Source organism: Daldinia childiae, assembly GCF_008694065.1.
Source record: "Daldinia childiae strain JS-1345 chromosome Unknown Scaffold13, whole genome shotgun sequence".
Taxonomy (NCBI): Eukaryota; Fungi; Ascomycota; class Sordariomycetes; order Xylariales; family Hypoxylaceae; genus Daldinia; species Daldinia childiae.
In genome coordinates, this window is record NW_022984654.1 from 1,160,343 (window position 1) to 1,183,605 (window position 23,263).

General features: G+C 44.4%; 7 protein-coding genes across 7 annotated transcripts; 3 read left to right on the forward strand and 4 right to left on the reverse strand.

The window, feature by feature from the left end:
• Window positions 1-1,367: 1,367 nt before the first annotated feature.
• On the forward strand, window positions 1,368-3,926 carry GL218_08712 (uncharacterized protein; the record flags this gene model as incomplete). The annotated part of the gene is made up of 3 exons (XM_033585520.1): window positions 1,368-3,258; window positions 3,324-3,655; window positions 3,705-3,926. 3 exons carry the CDS (start codon window positions 1,368-1,370, stop codon window positions 3,924-3,926), a joined length of 2,445 nt encoding a protein of 814 aa, XP_033440631.1.
• Window positions 3,927-4,906: 980 nt separating this feature from the next.
• On the forward strand, window positions 4,907-5,554 carry GL218_08713 (uncharacterized protein; the record flags this gene model as incomplete). The annotated part of the gene is made up of 4 exons (XM_033585521.1): window positions 4,907-4,951; window positions 5,015-5,035; window positions 5,102-5,215; window positions 5,273-5,554. The coding sequence occupies 4 exons, from the start codon at window positions 4,907-4,909 to the stop codon at window positions 5,552-5,554; spliced, it is 462 nt and encodes a 153-aa protein (XP_033440632.1).
• Window positions 5,555-5,773: 219 nt separating this feature from the next.
• GL218_08714 (Endo-chitosanase) lies at window positions 5,774-6,427 on the reverse strand (the record flags this gene model as incomplete). The annotated part of the gene is made up of 3 exons (XM_033585522.1): window positions 5,774-6,046; window positions 6,108-6,221; window positions 6,392-6,427. 3 exons carry the CDS (start codon window positions 6,425-6,427, stop codon window positions 5,774-5,776), a joined length of 423 nt encoding a protein of 140 aa, XP_033440626.1.
• Window positions 6,428-8,759: 2,332 nt separating this feature from the next.
• Window positions 8,760-9,722, reverse strand: GL218_08715 (putative poly(aspartic acid) hydrolase protein; the record flags this gene model as incomplete). Its single annotated transcript, XM_033585523.1, has 1 exon — window positions 8,760-9,722. One exon carries the CDS (start codon window positions 9,720-9,722, stop codon window positions 8,760-8,762), a length of 963 nt encoding a protein of 320 aa, XP_033440627.1.
• Window positions 9,723-11,757: 2,035 nt separating this feature from the next.
• Window positions 11,758-16,050, reverse strand: GL218_08716 (Regulator of V-ATPase in vacuolar membrane protein 1; the record flags this gene model as incomplete). Its single annotated transcript, XM_033585524.1, has 7 exons — window positions 11,758-11,987; window positions 12,054-12,285; window positions 12,338-12,588; window positions 12,642-12,888; window positions 12,947-13,384; window positions 13,432-15,714; window positions 15,775-16,050. The coding sequence occupies 7 exons, from the start codon at window positions 16,048-16,050 to the stop codon at window positions 11,758-11,760; spliced, it is 3,957 nt and encodes a 1,318-aa protein (XP_033440628.1).
• A 758-nt stretch (window positions 16,051-16,808) lies between these two features.
• GL218_08717 (uncharacterized protein) lies at window positions 16,809-19,673 on the reverse strand (the record flags this gene model as incomplete). Its single annotated transcript, XM_033585525.1, has 3 exons — window positions 16,809-19,025; window positions 19,092-19,435; window positions 19,496-19,673. 3 exons carry the CDS (start codon window positions 19,671-19,673, stop codon window positions 16,809-16,811), a joined length of 2,739 nt encoding a protein of 912 aa, XP_033440574.1.
• A 982-nt stretch (window positions 19,674-20,655) lies between these two features.
• On the forward strand, window positions 20,656-22,977 carry GL218_08718 (Conidiophore development protein hymA; the record flags this gene model as incomplete). Its single annotated transcript, XM_033585526.1, has 5 exons — window positions 20,656-20,718; window positions 20,796-20,891; window positions 21,825-21,882; window positions 21,951-22,432; window positions 22,501-22,977. 5 exons carry the CDS (start codon window positions 20,656-20,658, stop codon window positions 22,975-22,977), a joined length of 1,176 nt encoding a protein of 391 aa, XP_033440633.1.
• Window positions 22,978-23,263: the final 286 nt, after the last annotated feature.

Sequence of the window (23,263 nt, forward strand, 5' to 3'; positions counted from 1 at the left end):
TCAGCCTTTACGAAAGGGTTCTCATCTCTCCAGACGTCCACCAGCTTCTCAGCGCTGGGAGGATTACCAACTAATGTTCGCTATTCGCGTCTTGGGATTCTTTATCTTCCATCTTCCATCTTCCATCTTTTCTTTTCCCGTGGGATTCTCAAGTTTGTTTCGAAGAACGAGGCCTAGACTGCCCGCAGCTAGGAGGGTAACATGTATTTTGCTGCTCCGAGGTAAGACCTCAAAAATGACAGTGGGCAGCCCCACGTGTAAAGGCGCAGGGACCGTCACGTCTCTCACATTATAGTAATGAGCAGCCCGCATACTCCATTCCCGAAACGACGTGCATAAATTTGCATAGGCCTACATTAAACGCCAATCAGGGCTTCCATACAGATACAGAAAGACATCAAAAAAGGTAGGACATCTACTAGTATAGTAGAGGTGCGCCAGTTATTTTGACGCCTTCCGGACTATGAAGAGGGGGGGGAACACAAAGTAAAATCACCATCGTCGATCAACGGTTGGCCAAGATCTCGAAGAATGGGTTGATTGGCGTACGACAGTTTATTATCAGCCAGTCAACGAAAGAGAACAATAGAGATTAGTCAACTCAACAAACCGGACTTACGTCGCCATGATTCGGTAAGTCAGATACCGTATACAGTATTACACCTTAAACGACTAGGAGAAGTTACTATCAAGAAGTATATGTAGCTACAGCAAGCATACGAGTCTTTGTTTCGTTATTTCGTTACAGTCTCGTCGCAAATCTCGATCTAAAGTTGTAAGTGGACAAGGTCGACTGTACGGGTACCGGCGGTACAGTATAAAAGGTAAATCTTTTTTTCGACGATCAACTTTTATTTTAATAATTAATTAAAGTAAATTAAAATTCGTTAAATCATTATCGTTTACGTTATATATTATTATATCCATTTTAAATAAACATAAATAAATATTTACTTTTTATATAAAACGAAAAGCCGATTATATAATACCTGTTCAATGACCTCTTACATTACGTAACCATCCAATGTTAATGTACCTTTGAACCTAAACTTTACCCCGCACATTATAAGGCCATTAATGTTTTTTCTCAAGTCACCTGACTAATCTAGATAATCTGACTAATCTGACTAATCTAGACCTAAGCCACTTAAATCCGATAACCGAGTCGGGTCTCGGAAGTCCGAGCTATTTCCAGTCTACAGGCGTTTGTGATTCATCGTCTTCCCCAATGTCTAAGTATATGTAACAAAAAGGAAATTCAATCTATTCTCAATCCATCTTATCAGTCTAGCAGATTCGACTTGACGGGCGGCCGCCTAGTCAAATTTCGCACCATACCTGATTACCGTGAATTCACTTTCAGGACAATGGCTGATGTTCAAGCCAGTAACGCGCCTCAGCCATCCGAGGATGATGATCATGACCAAGATCAAGATCAAGATCAAGAGGATCATCAACAAGGTCCTTCAAGGAAGCGCCAAAGAGTGAGGCTTTCATGTTTAGAGTGCCGCCGTCGAAAGCTTTCATGCTCTAGGGAGTTACCTTGTGATCGTTGTATCAAGTCCGGGACACCCGAGAGGTGTACATATGAGTCGAGACCCGGTACAATACCGGCCCCTGCAGGAGAGAAACCTTCCTTCACTCCTTCTGCTCTTCCCGGGTCATTTAGTTCCGACACCCGTCGTCACTCGGTGAATCCTCCGTCAGCCCGTCGCGAGGTTGAGCCGTCTGTTCTCAGAGATGCTGTCCGTGATCATGACAGGATTCGGCGACTTGAACTCGAAGTTGCCCAACTGAGAAGTGCTCTATCAAAGCAATCATCAGTTGATGGTAGCACTATGGTGGCCTCACCATCGACCTTAAAGGATTCTGCCAAAGATTGTCAATCCGTACCTTCAAATTCCACGTACACCCCGCAAAATACCGAGGTGTGTGAATACGCAAACTTACGAGGGCATGACTTTAAGACTAAGTACTTTGGCCCACACAATGCATGGTCGTCCCTCCAGGAACTTACCGGTATATTTCATTTCATGAGAGAGACGGCCGAAGAGTGGCTCAAACCTCTCAATATTCAAAAGAAGGATCGCAGAAAACGAAAGCAGGACCGTGAGAAGAAATTTACCGAGTCTGACGTTGGTCTAGAATCACTTCTCCCTTCCAAAGAAGAAACAGATTCCCTTGTCGCCGTATATCTAGATCAGTTCGAGCAAATTCATCGCGTCGTTCACGTACCAACCTTCAAAGCCGAGTATGAAACATTCTGGGACCCATCCAAGACAAACAGCGCCTCATTTACCGCTCTCCTGTTATCCATGATTTCCGTATCATGCTGCTTGGACATGCAAGCATCCAACAAATTTGTAGGTATTAAATCTAGCTCGATTCAGATGGCCGAGAAATGGATCAAGGCATGTGACGAGTGGTACTCGAGGCAAAGTCAGAAACACCGCAAACTCGTTCATTATCAGATTGCCTGCCTTCTTTATCTCGCTAAGCGAGTGAATCTCATCAAGAAGAAGCGGTTTTGGACCACATCTGGTACGATGATCCGCGATAGTCTCATGGTAGGACTTCATCAGGATCCTGATCGTGTGTCAGGAAAAGTATCCCCATATATTGCAGAGATGCGACGAAGAATATGGGCTACTATGGTCGAGTTTGACGTCCAGTCATCATTTGACCAAGGTCTTCCGACGCTATTAAGTACAGTACAGAATGACTCCGACCCGCCTAAAAATATAGATGACGACAGCTTTAACGAAAACTCCTCGGAACTGCCTATTTCACGCCCATCTCACGATTATACATATACGTCGTATCTACATTTAAGTCGCCAGAGTCTCGCCCTTCGGACGGAACTGAACAAGATATTGACCGGACCACCGGCAGAACTTGAATGGGAACAGGTTCTTCAATATAGTGATATGATCACTCACGAGCTCGACCGATTACCATCATGGGATTTGGACAACGGAAAAGACCCGGAGCACTCGCAAAAGCCAATCTTAGCACATACGTTACTACATCTCCAACTAAGGCAATATCTTATTCCGCTTCACCAACCATACCTAAAGCTTAGGAAATTCAACTCAAAGTACCAGGTCGCGGAGCTCATTTATTATACCGCGGCTCGAGACATCGTTATAATGCATGATCGGCTATACCAAAAAGGAATTCGGACTCTTTATTTCCTCCGTGAGGACACAATGAATTCGGTCATCAACCTCTGCAACGTAACATTACATCAACCAAAAGGTATACAACGTTCTTCTTGGTTTATTTATTTATTTTATACAGCAGTACTAATAACATGCCGATAGATTCGTCTAGCCTAATCATGTATAACTCACAAGAGACTCTTCGGCTTATTGAGAGGTGCATTAGTATGAAAGAAGACCGCGTGCTGAGATGTGGCAATAACGATCCGTGGGGGTACTCATCAATGTGCGCGGCTTACGGCCTTTTAGAGACGCACATGGGCATTAAGACGTCGGAGGCAGCTAAGGCTTCTGCGGCAGAACGATTTATCAGTCTACATTATAAGCTGCTCGCGTTCCAAATCCCGCCCTATTCCTCCCAACCACCACCACAGCCACCACAACCTCTTCCGACTTCCTCGCAGACAGGTCAAGACCCAATTGACCGAGCAAAGGTACGTGCTAAGCCCTTCTTCTTGGCGTAACGACTAACAAATACTTCAGTCAATCACACCGTTCCCCATGGATACAACGCCTACTATTCAGATGGCGACCACATCATATCAACAGCGGGATGGCTTACCACTATCAATGCCGTGGTTACTTCCATCAACTTCGGATTCTAACACGGTTCCTATTCCAAATCCCGATTTCAATTTCGAAATGCTCGGTTCCGATTTGAATGATCTATGGGGAGATTGGGGAGGCCCTAATGACTTGGTATAAGATGTCTTCTTAGCAGCCTATATCTTAAGGTCCTCGTCTTTCGTGTGCTAGGCGCTGGATGCTTCGCAGCGAATAACGGTTTAATTCTTTAATACTAAATAGGGATAGAAAATGATAGCTTGTGATACCCAGAATGAATTGATTTCGAGTAACGGGACTTGACTGATCACAGATGGCTTTTGCTGTCTACTGCATGCGTGTGCGTATACCTAGATCATATTACTATAAGCTAACCATATATAGCGTGCGTGCTGACGACTGCTTGGTAGATCAGATGCAATGCGGTTCGCAAGATATATGCAGTCGACATATCGCTTTTCACCTTGTGAGATTGTTATCTTTCCCATTGGCCTATTGGGTGTAAACCGCCCGTCTCATGTAATCACTGCTCCATGAACCGGGTTAAGGATGCATACATAGTATAAGAAACCAAGCGGGTTTATAAGCTAGAGCGGCTAAGCGGATCAACCTTCTAGTTTTGATAGTAGAATATTAATATGTGATATTAATAATTTTCAGCTCAAAGTAAAGCCGACTACTTAATTTCAGGGGTATCGTGGTCAATTCAGATTAGTAAGTCATTATAACTAGATCCCGCAGGAATCTTGACTTTTAACTAAGTACCTAACCTAGTTAAATCTATACTTTAATCTGGTTTGAACTAGCAAATAAGCCTTGTCATAACTCGAATCATCTCGACGAGGTGGAGTACGGGCTAATCCGGCTACTACTTTATTAGCCAACTACCTTAAACACGACAAAAGATCCCCCTAGTCGGGTTAAGTGATTAATATCCCTATTTACGTATCCCTACCTCTTAAGCTCCACTAAAATATACCATTTTTAACTTCTAATGAGACTATGAGATCGCATTGATGATGTCGAATCCCTCGGTAATATAAAAAGTATAAAACCAACCATAAAGAAATCTATACCTATTGATCTTGGAATAAATATTTTGAAAAGCAACTAACCTAACAATGTCTTCATATCTCGGCCTCGAAAAGAATATCTCTTACTTTACTGTAGGTTGTTTCCACGCTCTAAACCCCACGTATTTGAGATATTCGAGCTAACACTTTAAGCAGATCCCGGCGGCGGTCATTCTGGTAAGGGTGTTCTCGAGGTCTTACGTGCTATTACCTCGCTGGTCCTAATTGCATATTATATTCTAGGCCCTACTGCCGCGAGTGTACTCAGGTCTCACGGGACCGGGTAAGAAGTTCTTCGACCCTAACAATCCACGTACATTCACGTCCAAGCTTGATACTGCCGAACTTGATAAGAAAGTAAGTCGTGGGAGTTATTAAATATACCAACTACAGCGTCGCTAACCAATTATTTAGTTAAGGGGCCGGCTACAACGCGCCGAATCAGCAGTGGCTAATGCCTTTGAAAATCTCGGCGTTTACACCGCGGCCGTGACAGCCGGCAATGCCGCAGGCCTCCCTGTAGGAACACTAAATAATCTAACCTTGGGTTATTTGACGGCTCGCGTGATCTACACGTGGATTTACATTTGGGGCCAAGAAAACCGAAGGATCACTCCCTTCAGGACGATAGTCTGGGGGATCGCCATGAGTTGCTGTATGGCGTTATTCTCCCTTGCCGGGATCCAGAGTCTATGATCGGGCTATATCTAAGCGTCGCTTCGCCCTTCTCACGCTAATCTCACGCTGAAGATATAATTATCATGAATAAATCTAATACTCAATCATCTTAGAATGGTTAGATTACTAGGTAGTCTATCGTAATGTGAACCCCTTATTTCAGATTGAAGATCTATGTGCCGGTTCCTTTAACTATCGTCATGGCTTAGATCTTCAAGGCGTTTAAAGTTCCACGGGTTACCAATACGAACCGATCCGCTGAATGAGCCTATCACCAAGTTTCGCAATACTCGATTGAAACTCTTTCTCATCAGCTGCTCTCCAGTTCGCATCTGTACCCGGGACCGCTTCAGCGCCAGTAAACCCGATGTACAGTATTTGCTCTTCATCAAAGCCTACCGCACCATCTAAATCGTGCCCAAAGCAGAGAGTGGCAACTGAGATGGAAGCTTCCCCAACCCTGGGGTTCACACCATCATCACCGTTCGTGTCTCCCCATATACCGTAAATCTATTACTCGGTCAACTTTAAGAACACACATAGGCTTACTCGGGTAACTGAATATACATACCAACTTATTGTTACACACGATGGCCATCACACTCAGGGGTTCCATGCCGTAGACTCGAGGGTCGAACGTTACCCAGCCAGGCGTATCACCGGTGTTGCCGAACACTACATAATCCTACAACCACGAAAGTCAGAAATTACTTGCTCAGACGTGAGACTTGGGGCTATCATAAATGCCCCAAAGAAAAATATAGGGTTTTCCTGGTCCGGGGTCCCGGATGCCCAAGACCTAAGACAGCCCAAAGAAAAAAAAGGGGGAGGGGGGGAGATGGAACTCGAGCATACATACGTGAACAAACGGGTTGAGATCTGGGACGCCATTGCTGTAAGCTGAAACGTATTGCTTCATAGCAGTCATACTCTGATTCGAATGAGCATTATCACAACGTCCGTCGTCATTTTTGTCAATAAGTCCATCGCAGTCGATGTCCATGTTTACTAGCTTTCCGTTTCTACCCTGCAGATAGATGATGCCGTAATCGGTTAAATGATCACCACAATAGGCAAAGCCTAGATAAAGGATCTAAGTAAGTAGACTTTTCGGATACTTTGGTGACCCTACTTACTATTGTCATCACTGTGTGCCATATCATAAAAGCCCCACTGCAGCGGCTCCCTGCATGACCCCTGTGCCACTACCGAGTGATAGAAGCTCATTATATTAATAGGGATGTCTCGAGCCCGGACTGAAACGAGCAGAAAAGACAGGAGGCAGGTTTTGAAAGACATGTTTATCTGTAGGACAAGATAATAAGACAAGAATAACTTGGTATGGGTTGACTATCTAGTCGATAGAGGTCAGATTTTCATGGTAAGAACACTGGAAAATACCATCTATATATCTTTACTCTTCCATAAGATATCCATTACCCCTTCTCAACCAATTCCTTAGTTAAGGGGCTCTATCATCATCCCCATAAGCCCGCCGCAAACTATCTATGCACAGTAACAAGTTTAACTTGACCAATCTCCTCGTCAAACATTCCGTTAACTCCTATCGAAGAGGTAGCTGTATCTCATCGGCCCTTCCTACAATACGAACAGAACTAATAATATTATTGCCATATATAAATCTTCGGATCCGATGAAATGGGTTTAACGGCCGTATCACCGTAGTCCAAATTAACTTTTAAGTTATTACCCGGTCCGGAGCGTAGCCGCGCCGGTACCTGTTTCAGGGGCTTGGTTTTACCGCCGCCGTTTAGCGGATGTTTCGGCCGCTTCGGCGGGTTCCTGGGCACGACTCGGACTAGCCTTTTTTCGTCGACGGCCACGCAATCAATACCTACGACGACACATGTGAATGTAGTTTTGATGGCACCGATGTCGTTGATATTAGGCAGCCATGATTGAGTATGCACTTAAAATCATCTCATAGATAATAAGGTATAATCACGGAGTTTCTAAACTCTCTTACGACCTCGTATTCACTCGTACACCATACTAAGGAGAGCACATAGGCATATATCGAAGACGAATGGCTTGAATTTAAATTCTTGGGTCTTTAATAAATCATCATAAGCTTAACCCATTCCTTGAAAAATGATTACACTTCTACGCCGTTTATTCACTGCTCTTTTTTTCGTGTCACGTTAGATAGATCCGCTATGATATGTGATCTACTTAGACTAGTTGCCTAACAGTATTTTACTACATTGAAACACGAGTGACGATCGAAAGTCTCTCAACCAATCCCTAGTTGAAATGAAAAAGCATCTTCGTAAGAACCTCGATAAATAAGGAATGTTCACGAAGTTAAAAAAGAAACTTGGGGTTATAGATAGGCAAGTAGCGTAGTAGAAACTACCCGATAGGTTAAGTTTTCCTGGAGGACGCCGGTCAATAATGTCTGCATCACTTAGTACGTGTGCAGCCTTGGGTAACTAAGGTCGCTTGTATAAATGTACCCAGTCACGAAAGACTTTTCGCCTTATCTATATCATACACCATAGCACGAAGGGAAACGAATCCCATACTCAGATGATTATTCTAGTACGTACCTTATTGTTGAGATAAGTTGTCGAGGAGTTATTGTTAGATATAGTCTTAGGAGACATCCTAGCGTTAAGTAACTACCTTAGGTACCTACGTTAGACAATCAAATCACTTTTACTTCTCATATGCAGTTCTTTTCCCCGTCCACGGTCGAGTCTTATCGAAGTAATGATTTTCCCCCTATTCTAACTTCTACTGACGACCTCGATGTTCATATAAACAATAATACATACCTAGGTAATATATCCGATTCTATCCTTTAAATATGATTTACAACTTGAGGTTTACTTAGTTTTATTCTAAAGTTAGTTCTTACTCTAATTAAATTATTATATCATATCTTAAACGCAACCAACAATGGAACCATCAATAAATTAGAAAGGTACATCTCGTAATTTATTAAAAATAAAAGCCATGAACTCTATGTATAGGACGAACATCCAACGCTACGAGTGCTTGGAGCTAGGCTATGTAATTGATTTAGAACCGTGGCTCCAGCGAATATTTCACTGTAACCGCCCCTTTTATCAAGTCTATATTCTCTATTTCCTCCTCGTATCCTCTTAACCCCCCCCCCCCCCCCCCCCCCCCCCCCTCATATCCTCCTTATGCTGTTAGAATAACTCAGCTTAGTTATCATTAGTCGTTCCGCAACATTCTAAGCACTTTTCTTGAGCTGGGGACCGAGGAATCCTAAGACAGCCGATCGGACACCCTTCTCATCGTGGGCCACACCATCGACAACATCGAACTGAGTCTCAATACCCAACTCCTCCCAAGACGCGCGGAGTTCCTTGATCGATTCAAGACGGGTCTTGTTCATAGGAGGAAGTCCTCCGCTACCGAGAGTCTCCTTCTTCCACTCCCAGAAAGCCTCGTCTCCGTGGATCACGGTGTCGTTACCGCCAACGACAAGCTGAATAGGGAGCTTTCCGATGACGTCCGGTTGGATAGTCCTGTCGAATACGGTCTTCACGTCCTTGGTTCCAACGGGCCAGTTTTGGGTGTCGTCGATGAATGTAGGACGTCCGGGGGCACCAATGCTGATTGCGGCGAGCTTTTCCGGGTAAAGATACATGAAGCGGTGAGCAAATTGGCCACCACCAGAGAATGCCATCATAAACACCTTCTCCATCTCGAGGCCAGGCCAGCGGTAGGCGACTTGATCAAGAACCTGTAATAGAGCTTGGTCCGAACGGAGCGTATCCGATTTAAGCTCCTTATACGAATCGAGATCGTTAGGGCCGTCCATGCCGGCGGGGAACAGAGGAGAAAGGATGGCACAGGGAGTCGAATCGGCAAATGGTACAAGCTCGTCGTAGATAGCAACTGTGTTCCGACCGGTCCCGTGGACGTAAACAAGCAAGGGGAGTTTCTTGGGAGTAGCACTTTTGCTCGGATCCGGGTTATAATGGTCTTTAGGGATGTATAGAGCGTAAGAGATACGCGGGTCGGCTTGCAAAGCCATTAGGGGAACATGGTTGACGAAATACACATCCTCGAGGAACTCGGCAGGCATATTTGCTGTTGTCAAGGCGTCTTCCATACCAACGGGGACCTTGTCAGCCGCTAAGACCCCGTTGAGCCCTAGAAGGGAAGAAAGAAGTAATTCGTATCGCATTTTGACTCAGGTATCGCGAAGAATCTGTGAACCAAACAGGTAGTTTAGGAATTTTTAAGGTAAAAAAGATTATCTTATTATCCTACACGACTATGATGAGGGATGAAGAAATTATCTCGGAATATTCTACATGGACGACCCTTCTTATAAGAACTCGCTTCGATGAGACTACGTAAGACCCGTCCGCAGCAAGCAACCTGGAAATTGACCTCAGGACAAGCCTCCATTCCCGGCATGTGAAAAGCTTACTTATTTTACCGAGTAACTAGCCAAGATCCGTAGACCTGAGCTCGGCTGCTTAGCATCTTCGGGTCGCCGTTACATGGTGTATACTGTTCGAGCGAAATCCGGGCCTCCGGCCGCAACCCGCAGTGTAGCCAAGGACTCCACCATTATTTTCTGCCTTATTGCTCAACAGATCCAAAGATACTGTAATATACATGAAATTGTGTTTTATTGTCTAAGCTACTCTATACATGCAGGTTTTATTGTTGCAGGTTAACAGCAGAAGATATTGGATATACTATAGTTAGGCCTTACATACTACGGTGGCTTATTGAAGAGTATATTAGACATTGATCATTAGTAAATATGGTAGCCGTGTCATCGTCGAGCAGAAATATAACGCATAAAGCCACTATGCATTAGAAGTAATATACTCCCCAATGCGAACCTGTCTATGGTTCGCCGGCGTGGCTATGCCGTGGCGATATTCGGTACCGTGGCGAGATTTCTCCATATCGCTTCCAAACCAGGTGCTCAACATACAATGGAATAGGCTTCGACTTGTCTAAGGCCTCCCACTATGATGATATCGGTAGATATCAGAATGACAAGGTTACCTCCATGTCTGCCTTAAGGTGCGCTCGGAATATTAGGTGGTAGGGATAAATTTACTGGGTTAGGTACTCGGCGATGAACCGCTATTTGCAATATTTGAAGCTACATAGAACTTTTGATTGCCTAATAACTATAATACTACTCTCATACACTTATATGCTACTGAGTATATTCACATACATATATTCATTTGGCCAAGTCTATACTTATATTGTAATCAGGTACCTATGGTAAGCAACACTAGGTTGAGATGTAAATGTTTTCCGAGCCTTAAATCTATTAGGATTCTAGATAAGACATCTAGCTTAGAACAAAGAGTAATTTCGGCATATATACATAAATCCATGGGTTTCCATGGTTAAGCTTCATGGTTCCTTGCGGAACAACGAAGTTGCTATACCTTCCAGGCCCACCTCATGATACCCCTTTTCCTCGTAACGAAGATGGGACGGCGGGACCAACATATCCATCCCTATGATGCCTCGGCTTCTCATCGCGGAAGCCTCAGAAGACTCACAGGCGGTGTAGAGACTAGAACGAAGCCCTGCGTAATAAAGGATATCTACGACGGTGTACGGCTGCTATGCCCTTTTTGCCACTCGGATTAAATCCACTTAGGTACTGTCAATTTTCCTCGGTTATGATGCTGGCTGAAGGTGCAACAGAAGTGAGATAGATGGATGTTTGCTTTACGAGCCTCCGTAAATGTCTAGACTAGGTCTACGATTAGTTCCAGAAACTTGACGAAATGCAAGTTATGTGTTAGGTACCGGAATTAGACATCTTGAACTAGTCCCAGACTCCAACGGATATCAACTAATAAACAATATTGACGTTTTGGCTGCTAATTAACACTAAATAAAGCAGCATATTATGATACAGACTTCGCTTTGAACTAACCTCTTTGACTCCTATCGGCATCACCTTCAGGTACACTCCTTTCCTACCAACCTTTTATCGACTCCCGAGAACTCGTCTACGTACAAAGCCCTAGAAAGAATACCGCTATGAGGATTTAATCCATATTATATACACTTTTACTTTTAAAACGCCCGCTGCTTCGCCCTACTAACGTCTTACTCGCTTAATTGTTATAAACACGAAAAAATCCAAGCTCGCAAGAGCTAATGTAATACGTCTACTAGAACAACAGCATTTCCCGATTTTCCACGCAAACTAGCCTCCTGAGAGTCCATCAGAACCCAAAACTATCCAGCAGCGAATTCGCATCAGGCTCCTCGAAGACGCTGGGCGGTGGCTTGACGCCATGGCCTCCGGTTTTCATATCGGTCGGGGCTACGTGCGACATAGGCATGTCCTGGACAACTAACGAGCTACGGCGTTGTAAGAGTTTCCTAGGATCGATCTCGCCGCCAAGATCTGGAGCCGTCGGTGTAGTATGCCGGAGAAATTCCCAGTTGCGAACTATATAGCAGTTAGCGAGACCGTCAATGCTAAATAAGGGGGTAAAATTAAAGTTTCGCGATTTACCTAGGTCTAGGCCGAGGAGGTCACAGCCCATGCGGTCGTAGAGTCTGGCATTGTGCAAGACAAACTCCCACTCTGTCCTTGGCATTACCTTAGATGCCCCGCGGAGTGTTTGCAACGTCTTCTGTCGAAGTTGAGAGTATAATACAACAAGGGCTGGGTCATCTGTAAGGAAGAGTTTCGCCTTCAAGTTATCTGATGAGACTGGTGTTTCTAATAGTGTGTAGACAGGCGTCTTCAAGGGGTTAGCTTTTTATATCGTAAAATAAACTTTGATACCAACTCACAATGAGAGCACGAACTGCCATGTCTCTCCGCTTTAACATCCAGAAAGCCCATGAGGCTAGCCAGCGATTACCTTCTTGAGCCGCAAGGGCCAGGACCTCGTTCTCTAGTAGCTTCCTTAATACGGGCCCATTATCGCCTTCATATACCCTCGCAATAGCGATGGCGAGTTGGATATCTTTGATTTGATTAATGCAAACATTTACCGCATCTTGTAAATGGCCTGCGAGGAGGAAGAAGGCAGCCGCGTATTCTGCATCTCATGTTAGTACTTGCGTGCTTCATGAATGGCATAGGGGTATTTACCAAAACGACGCTTACTCAGGAGAGCGTATGCATTCTTCAAAGCCGTCGTCTTCCACTTTGGGTCCTCGAAGTTATTCGCCAAGAGCCGTTGCGTTGCTCCTTGTTCGCGATTCCAAGTCGCCATACGCCAAAGACCTTGAAGAACAGTTTTCTTCTTCAAGGCGAGATAAAAGAGACTGCAATCGACAGGATTCTTCATCTCGCTTTTCGTGTACTCGTTACGAGCCACAATTTCGAATTGTGCTTTCTGCATATTTGATTAGATCAGATGAAAAATTAACAACACCCTGAGTGATCAAGCTTACCACGGCGGCCTCATCTGTAAGCCACATAAACATGCCGCTTTCTCTAGCATTCTCCCACAACATAGTGCCGTGATACTGACGGGACACGAAATCCGTCAGAATATCCTGACTAGTAGAATGATAAGCCCAGTTGATTTCCCTCCACGACATGTGAATTTCGTTGGTTCTGCCCTTTCTTAACGCGTGCTGTCGGAAGAATAACATGAACCTAGCACCATTCTCGTCCATCGAGCGACGCTGCTTTTCTACAACTCCAACACATTCAACGATATCGACCAATTGGATCTGCTCATGGCCAGAAAGTTGTGGTATAGTAACTTGTTGCAGCTTCTCGCAGACAGCTGAGGCGATGTCTTCCGTGAATACTTCATCAGTGTCATCGAATGACATCTGGGACATGAGATAGGACGAGCCGTTACTGCCAATAGACATTGACCCCTAAAAGCTTAGCAAATTAACGCTTAAGTGAAATTCGTCTTACTTACTTTACGTAGGTAGAAATCCGCTGGATCCAGACCTAGATAATCGTCGATCGACTCGCCCTCTACATGATACTTCAGCGTGTGGTTTAAAGCCAGAAGCACGCGCCGAACCACACCATGTTTCCCTGCGAGTATACACTGGCTAAGAAATTGAGGGTGGAAGACTGGCAATGGCCCATTTAATCTTTGAATAATGTTAAACAGATCTCTAGTCCCATGTTTACGGTAAGGTACGCGTGCGCTCGAGATCAATCGGTCAGTTATCTCAAAGGTCCTATCATACGAAAATAGTTGGTTACCAGCACCAATAACTAAATTGCCATCGCTGAGCCAAGTTGAGTCCCCGATGGGGTGAGGTGTGAAATCCCGGATATTAATCTCGCGGATCGGCGCCCAAGCAGGGCCTTTGTTTAAATAGTCGAAGCGCATCTGTGAGATGAGGATGATGCGATATGGGAAGCCAACGGCTAGAATTGACTGCGAATCCGGTGTAGACGTCCAGTCAAGATCTTGCACTGGGTTATGATTCTCAAAATCTTCCTTATATTCTAACCGGGCCCCTCGAATATCCCAAATAGTCAGTTCTGAGCGTTGTGCATTCACGAGAGCAGCTTTTTTCATCGTGCTGCCACTGACCAATGCGGGTTCTGGGATACCAGTCTCCATTGACGATGTCGAAAGCCATTCAACTTGACCTCGTTCCTGGGAAACTCTGGCAGTCCAAAATTCAACGCGGCCGCCGTGAGTGTACGACACAGCAACATCCCGGGCAAAAACATCTAAGAAACCAGATATAGCATGTGAAATACCAGCGGGATCAACCGGCAAGACATAGGCCAGGTCACCAGCGTCATCTAATTTGAATGTACAGAACTCTCGAAGGCCCTTTTTGTGGTCATTAATGTGTGTTTTGGTAGAACTACTCTTTTCCATAGGCAGATTGAGCTCCCAAACTACGCCTTCTTGCTCCGAGGTAACTGTTGCGATATGTGCAACCGAATCGTCATCTACCCGCTCACGGGGAAGCACGATGATACAAAGTGGCTTGCCACGGACGTAATATTTGAGATCGGCAAGCAGCGTATGCGTTGATGAAGTGCAATCCCAGACAGAAATATTCTCATGGTGCAGGAATACGACAAAACGACCTCCTCTAATTAAACATATTCGATGTATATGTCGCTTCTCAGGGATGACATTATGTCGTAATAGCTTTGTTCGCAGTGGACCAGGAGTGTGTCGCCAGACAATACTTTCGCCCTGCTCTGTCCTTGATACGATCGCACGACCACTAAAATTTCGTACAATCTTCTTGACCGAAGCAGAATGTCCAGACCAAGTTGCACGAGGGGTTAGTCGGGTTTTAACCTTGGAAGTCGGGTCCAGAAAATCAGCAATGCTGCTCTCGAACACTTCGATCCTTCCATCAAAGTGATGAAATAGAATGTGTAGGTTTCCTGAGTTTTTGTTACAGTAGCTGAGAATCTCGACGTGGTATTCCTTCGTGGACGAGCCCAAGAAATCAAAGTCTTTCGATTTGACATAGGCGACATTATCCACGTTACTAGTACCCTTGAGTTTGTTACTTACACTCTCTAAGGCCCAGGAGGACATGCTTCCGCGTCCATCGAAAACGACGCAAATTTCCGTATCCCTATTGGCAATGGAGAGCAAGTATTGAAGAGCGACATCTTCCTTCTCTTGGCCATCCCCTCTCTCTTGGACGGCTCTTTCTGTAGCGTTGGCGAGATCTCGCTGGCTTAAGATGAAGGCCCATACTGGAATTTGTTTACCTGTCTCGCGCTCATCCCGTACTGCTGCCGCTAGATCCAATTTCCCCCAGTGATGTAGTAGCGACTGGCGACTAGAGCTATCTGCACCCGTCCACGCGCGCATAACATTATCGGCACAAAATGTGTATAGTACATTCTCGATCGTCTGATCGACGTGAAACGGTTTGCGCCATTGTATACTGGTTACGGCTCGGGGGTGCGAAAGATAACCAAAATCAAATTGTATTTCTTCCGAACTGAAGTTCAGCCGCCGCCACACTTTTACAAGGCGGTCATGATATCCTATAGATGCGATATAAGACGAGTCGTAAGATAGATTCGCTGCTTTGGCAGGGCTGGCTAGTTCCTGTTGCCAATGGCAAGAGGGTGGTGTCGACGTCGTATCGTAGAGCCATAAAGATGATCGCGCAACGAGAAGCTCCTCGGCGCTTCCCCAAGAAAGAGCTATGGGCGTTGGGCCTCCATCGACTTCAAAAGACGTTTGTAAAGCCCACTATATACAATCAGTCAACTTTACACGATAGCTATTTTGACAAAACAAGGGGAAAATAACCTTGGGCGAACCACCATCATCACCATGGCTCAAAGGCCGATATATCCTTACGGTCGCATCCGTGCACGCAGCTATCTTTCCAGAGCATTCATCAAAGGATACAGCATCCAATTTCCGCTCATCATTATCATATATGGTCTGGATGATAGTTTCGGGATCTGATAGAATTGCGAGGGCATTGCCGGTAATATAAACGATGACGCGCTTATTATCCCAATAGCCTGTCGACACAGCTTGAAGACTAGCTTCAGGCTGACCTGGAAGGACTGCCTTCATACTATCGTCACAAATAGCTCGATATGGACATGTCTAAAGATTTTAGAGTCGTGAATCGTGAAGCGCCGGGTGGAATAATGATTTAAGTGAAAGGTAGATCTACGAATAGATCATCGTTTTTATTTAGCAGGGATTGATGTAAGTGATAGTTTAAGATATGCGCATATATTTTGAGCTTGATGCAGCTTTAACAGCTTTAACGGGGGTTATGGAAAAACGTCAGGTGCTCTCCTGTTGTCAGATGTCGTCGCTGCAATGGAAAATGGTAATTCGCGTCAGTTTGCGGCTGCAGTATGACGTGGGACGGGCCGCGAATCCCTGTCTAAGGTACTTTAATGAATATAATTAGCATCAATATTGCATACCTGGGAAAGATCAATCTAAAAAAATGAATGCAGCAATCCATAACTATGTAGTACATCATCTTCTCACTCTATTGGCATACATTTTCCGAATATATACTATTTTACAGAGAAATATTGACCTTTCATTGATAGAATTAAATCATACCTAATAAATAAAATAAAATAAATAAAGATAGTTGTGTAGGTACCTATGTAACACCAATATAATCACACAGCTCAAAAGTCTGTATATTCTATTATAACTATCTTTGAATCTTTCGAACCAGCAGATTCAGGGGTATCACTATGTAAAAATGCCATTTGCGCCTATTCCATGTAAGATTCCATTATACTTTCAAACAAGAAAAACCCATACCCATAGCGTCGATGATATTATCAACCAGACCAACCCTATCATTGCGCCCATGAAACCCTAAGATTCCTCGCGGCACGACCGGAACGACTGGCTCTACCTGCGATTGCCGACCCCCTCACTGCCGTTTCGCTAGCTCGCCAATTCCGACTCGGTACGGGTGCTAATGGTGTTGTCGTCTCTCGCAGACTCAGGCCTCCTAGGAAGAGACGCGGTCTTCCCGGGGTGGGAGTGTATGTCTCTTGCTGGATATTATCATTCTTACCCTTCGCGGCGGCTTTCCAGTTATCCAACAAACCCCGCGCGTGGTTTAGTGAGGCTTGATGTTGAGCATCTTCTACCACTTGTTCCACACTCTTATAGCTTCCATCCTCGAGCTCGATAGGAACAAGCTTGTCTGCTGTTCGGCTGTACCAGTTCTCAAACCCATTTCGCACCAGTCTCCTGTCCTTCTTTTCTAGCGCGTTTGCCACTATGAGTGGTCGATTCTGAACTTGGAGGGAACTAAGGTTCCAATTTTTCAGCGTACGAGACATCGTCTTCTCTTTCCAATGTTCCTTAGCTTCAACTTCAAGCTCTTGATGATATACTGATTGATCCCTCCACTGCTCTAAAAATTTCCCCTCGACCATTGCATCGCTTATTAACCCCATTTCCTCCCTCTGTTGTGCCTTCTCGCGCCACGTTCCGAGTGCTTCCATAAGTTGTTTCGATTCTTGGTCCGTGGTGACATCTTCTAGGAGTAAATCCATCACCTCAAGCCGCTCGAAGCTCGGCTGGAGCTTTTCACGCCATTGTGCAATACACCGTCCTCCCATGCCTTTCTTCACAATACGACGGGTTTCCAAGTGCGCCTCTTTTAACCTCCGTTTGCGCCTTTGTTTGGAAATATCATGCCATGCCAACAAAGCACCTCGAGATTTATAATAGTAATCGGCTCGCCGAGCATAGGTCGCTAATTTTTTCCCCTCGTGATCAATATGCTGTGTCTGTGTTCTCCAAAGGGGAAGCGAATTTGTAGCCTTATAATAATATTCAGCTCTATTTGCATAAAGCTCGAGAACTCCTTGCTGTTCGATAGCTTGCTCAGCTGCATTCTGCCAGGTGGGTAGTATCCTGGTAGTTTTATAGTAGAAGTTGGCACGTGTGGCATAGTCCTCAAGTATCTCGTCGTGCCCATGCATTTTTCCTTGGCTCTGTTGCCTCCATGTGTCGAGAGCTTTTACAGTCTTGTTATAGTAGCTGGATCTTTTCGCATTATATTGCATCGTTTCCTGCTCCAGGGAAGCCTTTTTAGCTTGGGAACGCCATATAGGAATCGCATGGGCTATGTGGCCATCTTGCTGTTCTGCGCGGAATTTTCTGGCTCTCTGTAAATTTTCCGCTGTGTATTTCTCCCAGGCATCATAGTAGCGCATGCGGAGAATATGCCTTCGCGCAAGTAGTGTGACTTCGTCCATTTCATCCATTGTATCGACTTGATCGTTTTTGGAAGATGCATTTCTTGTAGGAGCCTCAGGAGATTCCTTCTCATGGGTTCCGACTGCAGTACTTGATGAACCAGAAGGCTCGACAGCGATATTAAATCCGACATTATCACTAACCAGAGGAATTTCAGGCGCGCTTTCGGAACTGCCAGGGTCAGCAGAGGGAGAAGTATCGAAGTGAGGATCATGAGAACCGTTTTCGTGAATATTGTCGCCTAGACGCTGGCGCAGACCAAATGCTTTAGATTTCAAGCTCATTTCATAGACCTTAGCAGCCATCTGTGCCTTCTCAGATTCTTCCTCCCACCGATTGGACCAATTTGCGAAGGCGCGGGATAGCATCATATATTTATGCGCCTTTGCCGCTACACGCTCCAAAGGGTCTGATGACTCCTCGATCTTCCGGACCCTGCTGCCTTCCTCTTTCGCACTTTGCCGCCAACATCTCAGTGTAGTTCTAGTAACATGGATGTCACGGGCTCGAACAGCGATCCCCTCGATCCGCTTTGAATATACATTAGGGGGCAGATATTGGGGCGGTACGTTGTCCACTTCAGAAGCGATAGTTCTCCAAATTTCGAACTTCGTCCCAACATCCTCTTCTAAGTCGGCCTGCCGAGCAGCATCGAACTGATGGCAAATGTTGGCAATGAATGCTGACTTTTTCTGCCATTGCCGAAGAGCGCTCGTAGCAGAGAATTTATTCTGGTGTTTCTTACGAAAAGCGATTGCACTATTTTCGAGGTGTTGTTCAATCACAGACAAGTCAGCCTGGTTGTTTGCGTTATGTAAACGTCGATCATTGTCGTCCTCTAGGATAATATAATCATCGCCTACATGATCACCATTGATCAAACCGAGGGACTTGTCAGAGGAGGCAGGATCAATATAAACCTCACCAGCATCGCTTTCATACGCCGAAGAACCATCCATTTGAACAGTAATTTCCATCTGCGACATGACTACCTTGAACTTCTCCTTAAGCGAAATGGCCTTTTTAACACCTCCAACCCGGAACACAAGCTTGCTGATAAGCTGGTCTTCGTCCGGGTCGAGATTATGCCTTGGAAGAATCTCATCATAAGCTTTAAACAGGGCATGAGTTGGTAGACGAGACGAAGGCGTGAGCTCGGATAAGATCTCTTCAGCCTTGAGCACAATTTCGTATAGAATACCTATATCTATAAAAGGTGTGTTTTAGCAAATTAAGGAACTGTGTAGCTAAGAAATGAAAACCCTACCTTCATCAGAATACCTATCGCGTTCCATAGCTAGGACTTGAGGAGAAGATATGGGAGGCGGAGCCATGGAGCGGTGAGATGTGGACTCGGGGATGGATTCAAGGATAGACTCCGGGGCGGAAAATTCATCAGAAATATCGGAAGAGGTCGAAGACTGGCGACTATGTGAGAGAGCCATGATAGAGCAGCGACAGAGTCACGATATTCGTAAGTCCGAGCATCGTCTTACTTGAGCTTAATTCTTTGAATTATTTCGAGAAATAAGATCGATGCAAAGGCTAATCGCAGGTAAGTTTGCAAATAAGGAGCATGACTAAAAAAAGGAGACAATTGATAAGGAAATATGATAATTTAGCAAAGAAAAGTGAGATTGCAGTAGGTATAGGCAACTTGGAATTGTTTGCGATAACTGATTTGATTGATTGATTGATTGAAAGATAGAAGTGAAGTTCATCGCGTCGCGTTATCGAAATATTCGGACCCAACCCCCACCTGAGAAACTGGGAAACTGCATGAGTGGGGCTCCAGTTATGTAACGGCACAGAAAGGCGTCAAAAAAGGTGGCGCTTCCTACCAAAATACACCAAAAACACTCTAACTTCCAACAGCTATAATTCAACCAATTTAAGACTAGATTAATTATAAAATATACTATTCGATAGCCTTGATAATGGCCTATTTTACTATATTTTTCATTTAGTCTAAGATTGGGAAATAAGCCCTTAAATAGAAGTGGTTTTATATTAATATTTAATACTTTTATAATAATAATATAACTTATAATTACGTACCAACTTAAGGTAATATAAATAGTAAAAAATCATCCGATTATAATTTAATAGCTCAATTTTATTATAATAATTTTATTTTATTTTTAAAGGTAGGTTTGGGTATAGAATAACTTTTTTGAAATATAATACTTTCGTATGCGTTGGTAGTGGGTGCGCCACCTTTTTTGACGCCCTTCTGCGGCATACACCAAACGGTTATTATATCTTTTTATTGCATATGACATATGAATACATTTCGGGAATATTCTAATATTGGCGTAGAAATAACTTTACAAGACGACTACAAGTATTTGACAGCGAGAACTTGGCCAAAACGGTTAAACCTGTAAAGACTCCGGCTTCAATTGTTACCAGCGTGTTTTAGAGAAAATGCCAGCACGTCAACGACCAATTCAGAAATTCGCTACTGCGGTTTCACGATGCTCTACCGAGGTAATACATATATATACTTTTAATAAATCAATATACATCCTATATTATAGAATATTAAAGCTAACGGCGGTTTATAGGCAACAGTTTATGGAAAATGTATCGTGGGAGATTATAACGCAATCCACAAAGATAAATGCATCAATGAGTTTCTTAAGTTAAAAGATTGTGTCTTGGTAAGTAATATGATCCATCTTACATCTTTCTCAAAATCATGGGAACTCATAGGGAAGATAGAAAGCATCAAAACAGGTTAGGTGATGATTGCAATAATATCGAGGTTTTCGGATTGTATTTATCAATTAATACATTAGATTCCTAAGGTAGAGAGACGAAGAAGTGACGGAAGATATGTACATAGGTCCTAACGTTAATGACGTACATCGCTCTTCAAAGCCCCTCCATCTAAAATCTAAAATATGAAAGTATCAATAATTAAATTATTTATCTATTATCTACGGATCCGTATAACCAAGGGTTATTCGATTACTAAAGATAAGATACCCACACCGAGGTACATAAGCATAGGATGTAGGTATCCATAAGTGACGCTAGCCTAGGGCCTCAGCTGAGGTTATCCGCCCCGTAAATAAACATTCCGATCCCCGGATTTTACGATAAACAATTACCAGCAAGCAGCAAGCAGCAAATGGCACATGGCACCATTCGGGCCTCACCACCAAGGTAGACCAAGTTTTGGGATAACGACGTCGGGCATCTTCGAATCAATTAGCCTGAACGAGTATAATGACGATCTTGGTTGAGTAAAATACCTAGACCTAAAACCGCCCCGTCTCCTATTAAGGTCTACTCTACGATTCATGCCACACAGCAGACAACATCCAACATCTATAATAAACCTACGATCCAGGAATTTATAAAACTACCTTACCGAATTCGAATTCAAATTTAAATTCGAATTCTAATTATCACAACCATGTCGTTCTTATTTTCGAGGGGCAGAACCAGGACTAACGCACTGGATCTTCCCAAGCAAGCAAGAGACCATGTTCTCAAACTCGACGCCCCTGGCAAAGTACATAAGCCCAGCTTCCCAATCCTAATACCATACCAATTATACAATATGCTAACTAGCTATCCTATTATAGGCCGAAGAGCTTGCCAAGGTGCTCAGTCAGATGAAGCTCATACTCCAAGGAACACCAGGTATTTGCCTCCTCACCCCTCGCGCAAAACCATGACCTATCATACAATACTAACATATTCGATCACAGACATAGATAGTACCCCAGAGCAAGTATACCAGCTGGTTACAGGTCTGATAGAAGAGGACCTTCTCCTTCTGTTAGCTCAAACCCTACACCGCCTCCCCTTCGAGTCTCGGAAAGATACCCAAGTTATATTCTCATACGTCTTTCGGTTCCGACCCCCCACAGCGTCGCCAAAGACAGATCCAGTCGCATTGAGTTACGTAGTGAATAATAAACCTCAAATCTTATTAGAGCTGTGTCGAGGTTACGACCACAAGGAGAGCGCAACGCCCGCGGGTACTGTACTTCGTGAGGTTCTTAAAAATGAAGCAGCCGCTGCCATTATATTATACGACGATGGGGAAGAGCCCGGTTCTAGTTTGAAGGGTGTGACGGCAATTGATAGGGAACGACCACAGAGCGGCAACGGAGTCTTTTGGCGATTCTTCGATTGGATCGATAAAAGCTCATTTGAGGTTGCTGCTGACGCCTTCACAACATTCAGAGTATGTCCAATTATAATATCGAAATGCGAGACTATATATAAGACCTTGTCTAACAGGCGCCATTCTAGGAACTTCTAACGAAACATAAAGAGCTTGTGCCGCGGTACCTCTCGATAAACTTTGAGCTCTTCTTCGACAAGTACAATAACATACTTGTACAGTCGAACAGCTACGTGACAAAACGGCAGTCGATCAAGTTGCTCGGTGAGATATTACTCGACCGGTCCAACTACAACGTCATGACCGCGTACGTCGACCGCGGGGAGCACCTCAAGATTTGCATGAACCTGCTACGCAGCGACCGCAAGATGGTGCAGTACGAGGGCTTCCACGTCTTCAAGGTCTTCGTGGCCAACCCCCACAAGTCCATCGCCGTGCAAAAGATCCTACTTATGAACCGCGAGAAGCTCCTCAACTTCCTCTCCCACTTCCTCGAGGACCGTACCGACGACGAACAGTTCATCGACGAGCGCGAGTTCCTCATCAAGCAGATTAGGAATATGCCCCCGAACCCCGTTCCCCCGACCCGCCAGTTGGCGGTTTAGGGGTACTACTGACGGAATCGGGGTGGGGTCCGGTCCAGACCCAGGTGTTGCATATATCCATAAATAGCTTCAACCACGGTTCAATTTTTTCTTTCTTTGCTTTAGTAGCAAAGGGCTCTTAGATATCAGGCTTGAACAGTAGACGTACCAAGCAGCCGTCATTGGCAATCATTGCGTGCATGTAGTTAGGCGTTTAGGTTATGTCCAGACAAACGAAAGTACAAACAAGGACAAATCGCAATAAAACATTAAAATATTGACACATAATGAAGTTCGATGATATGGC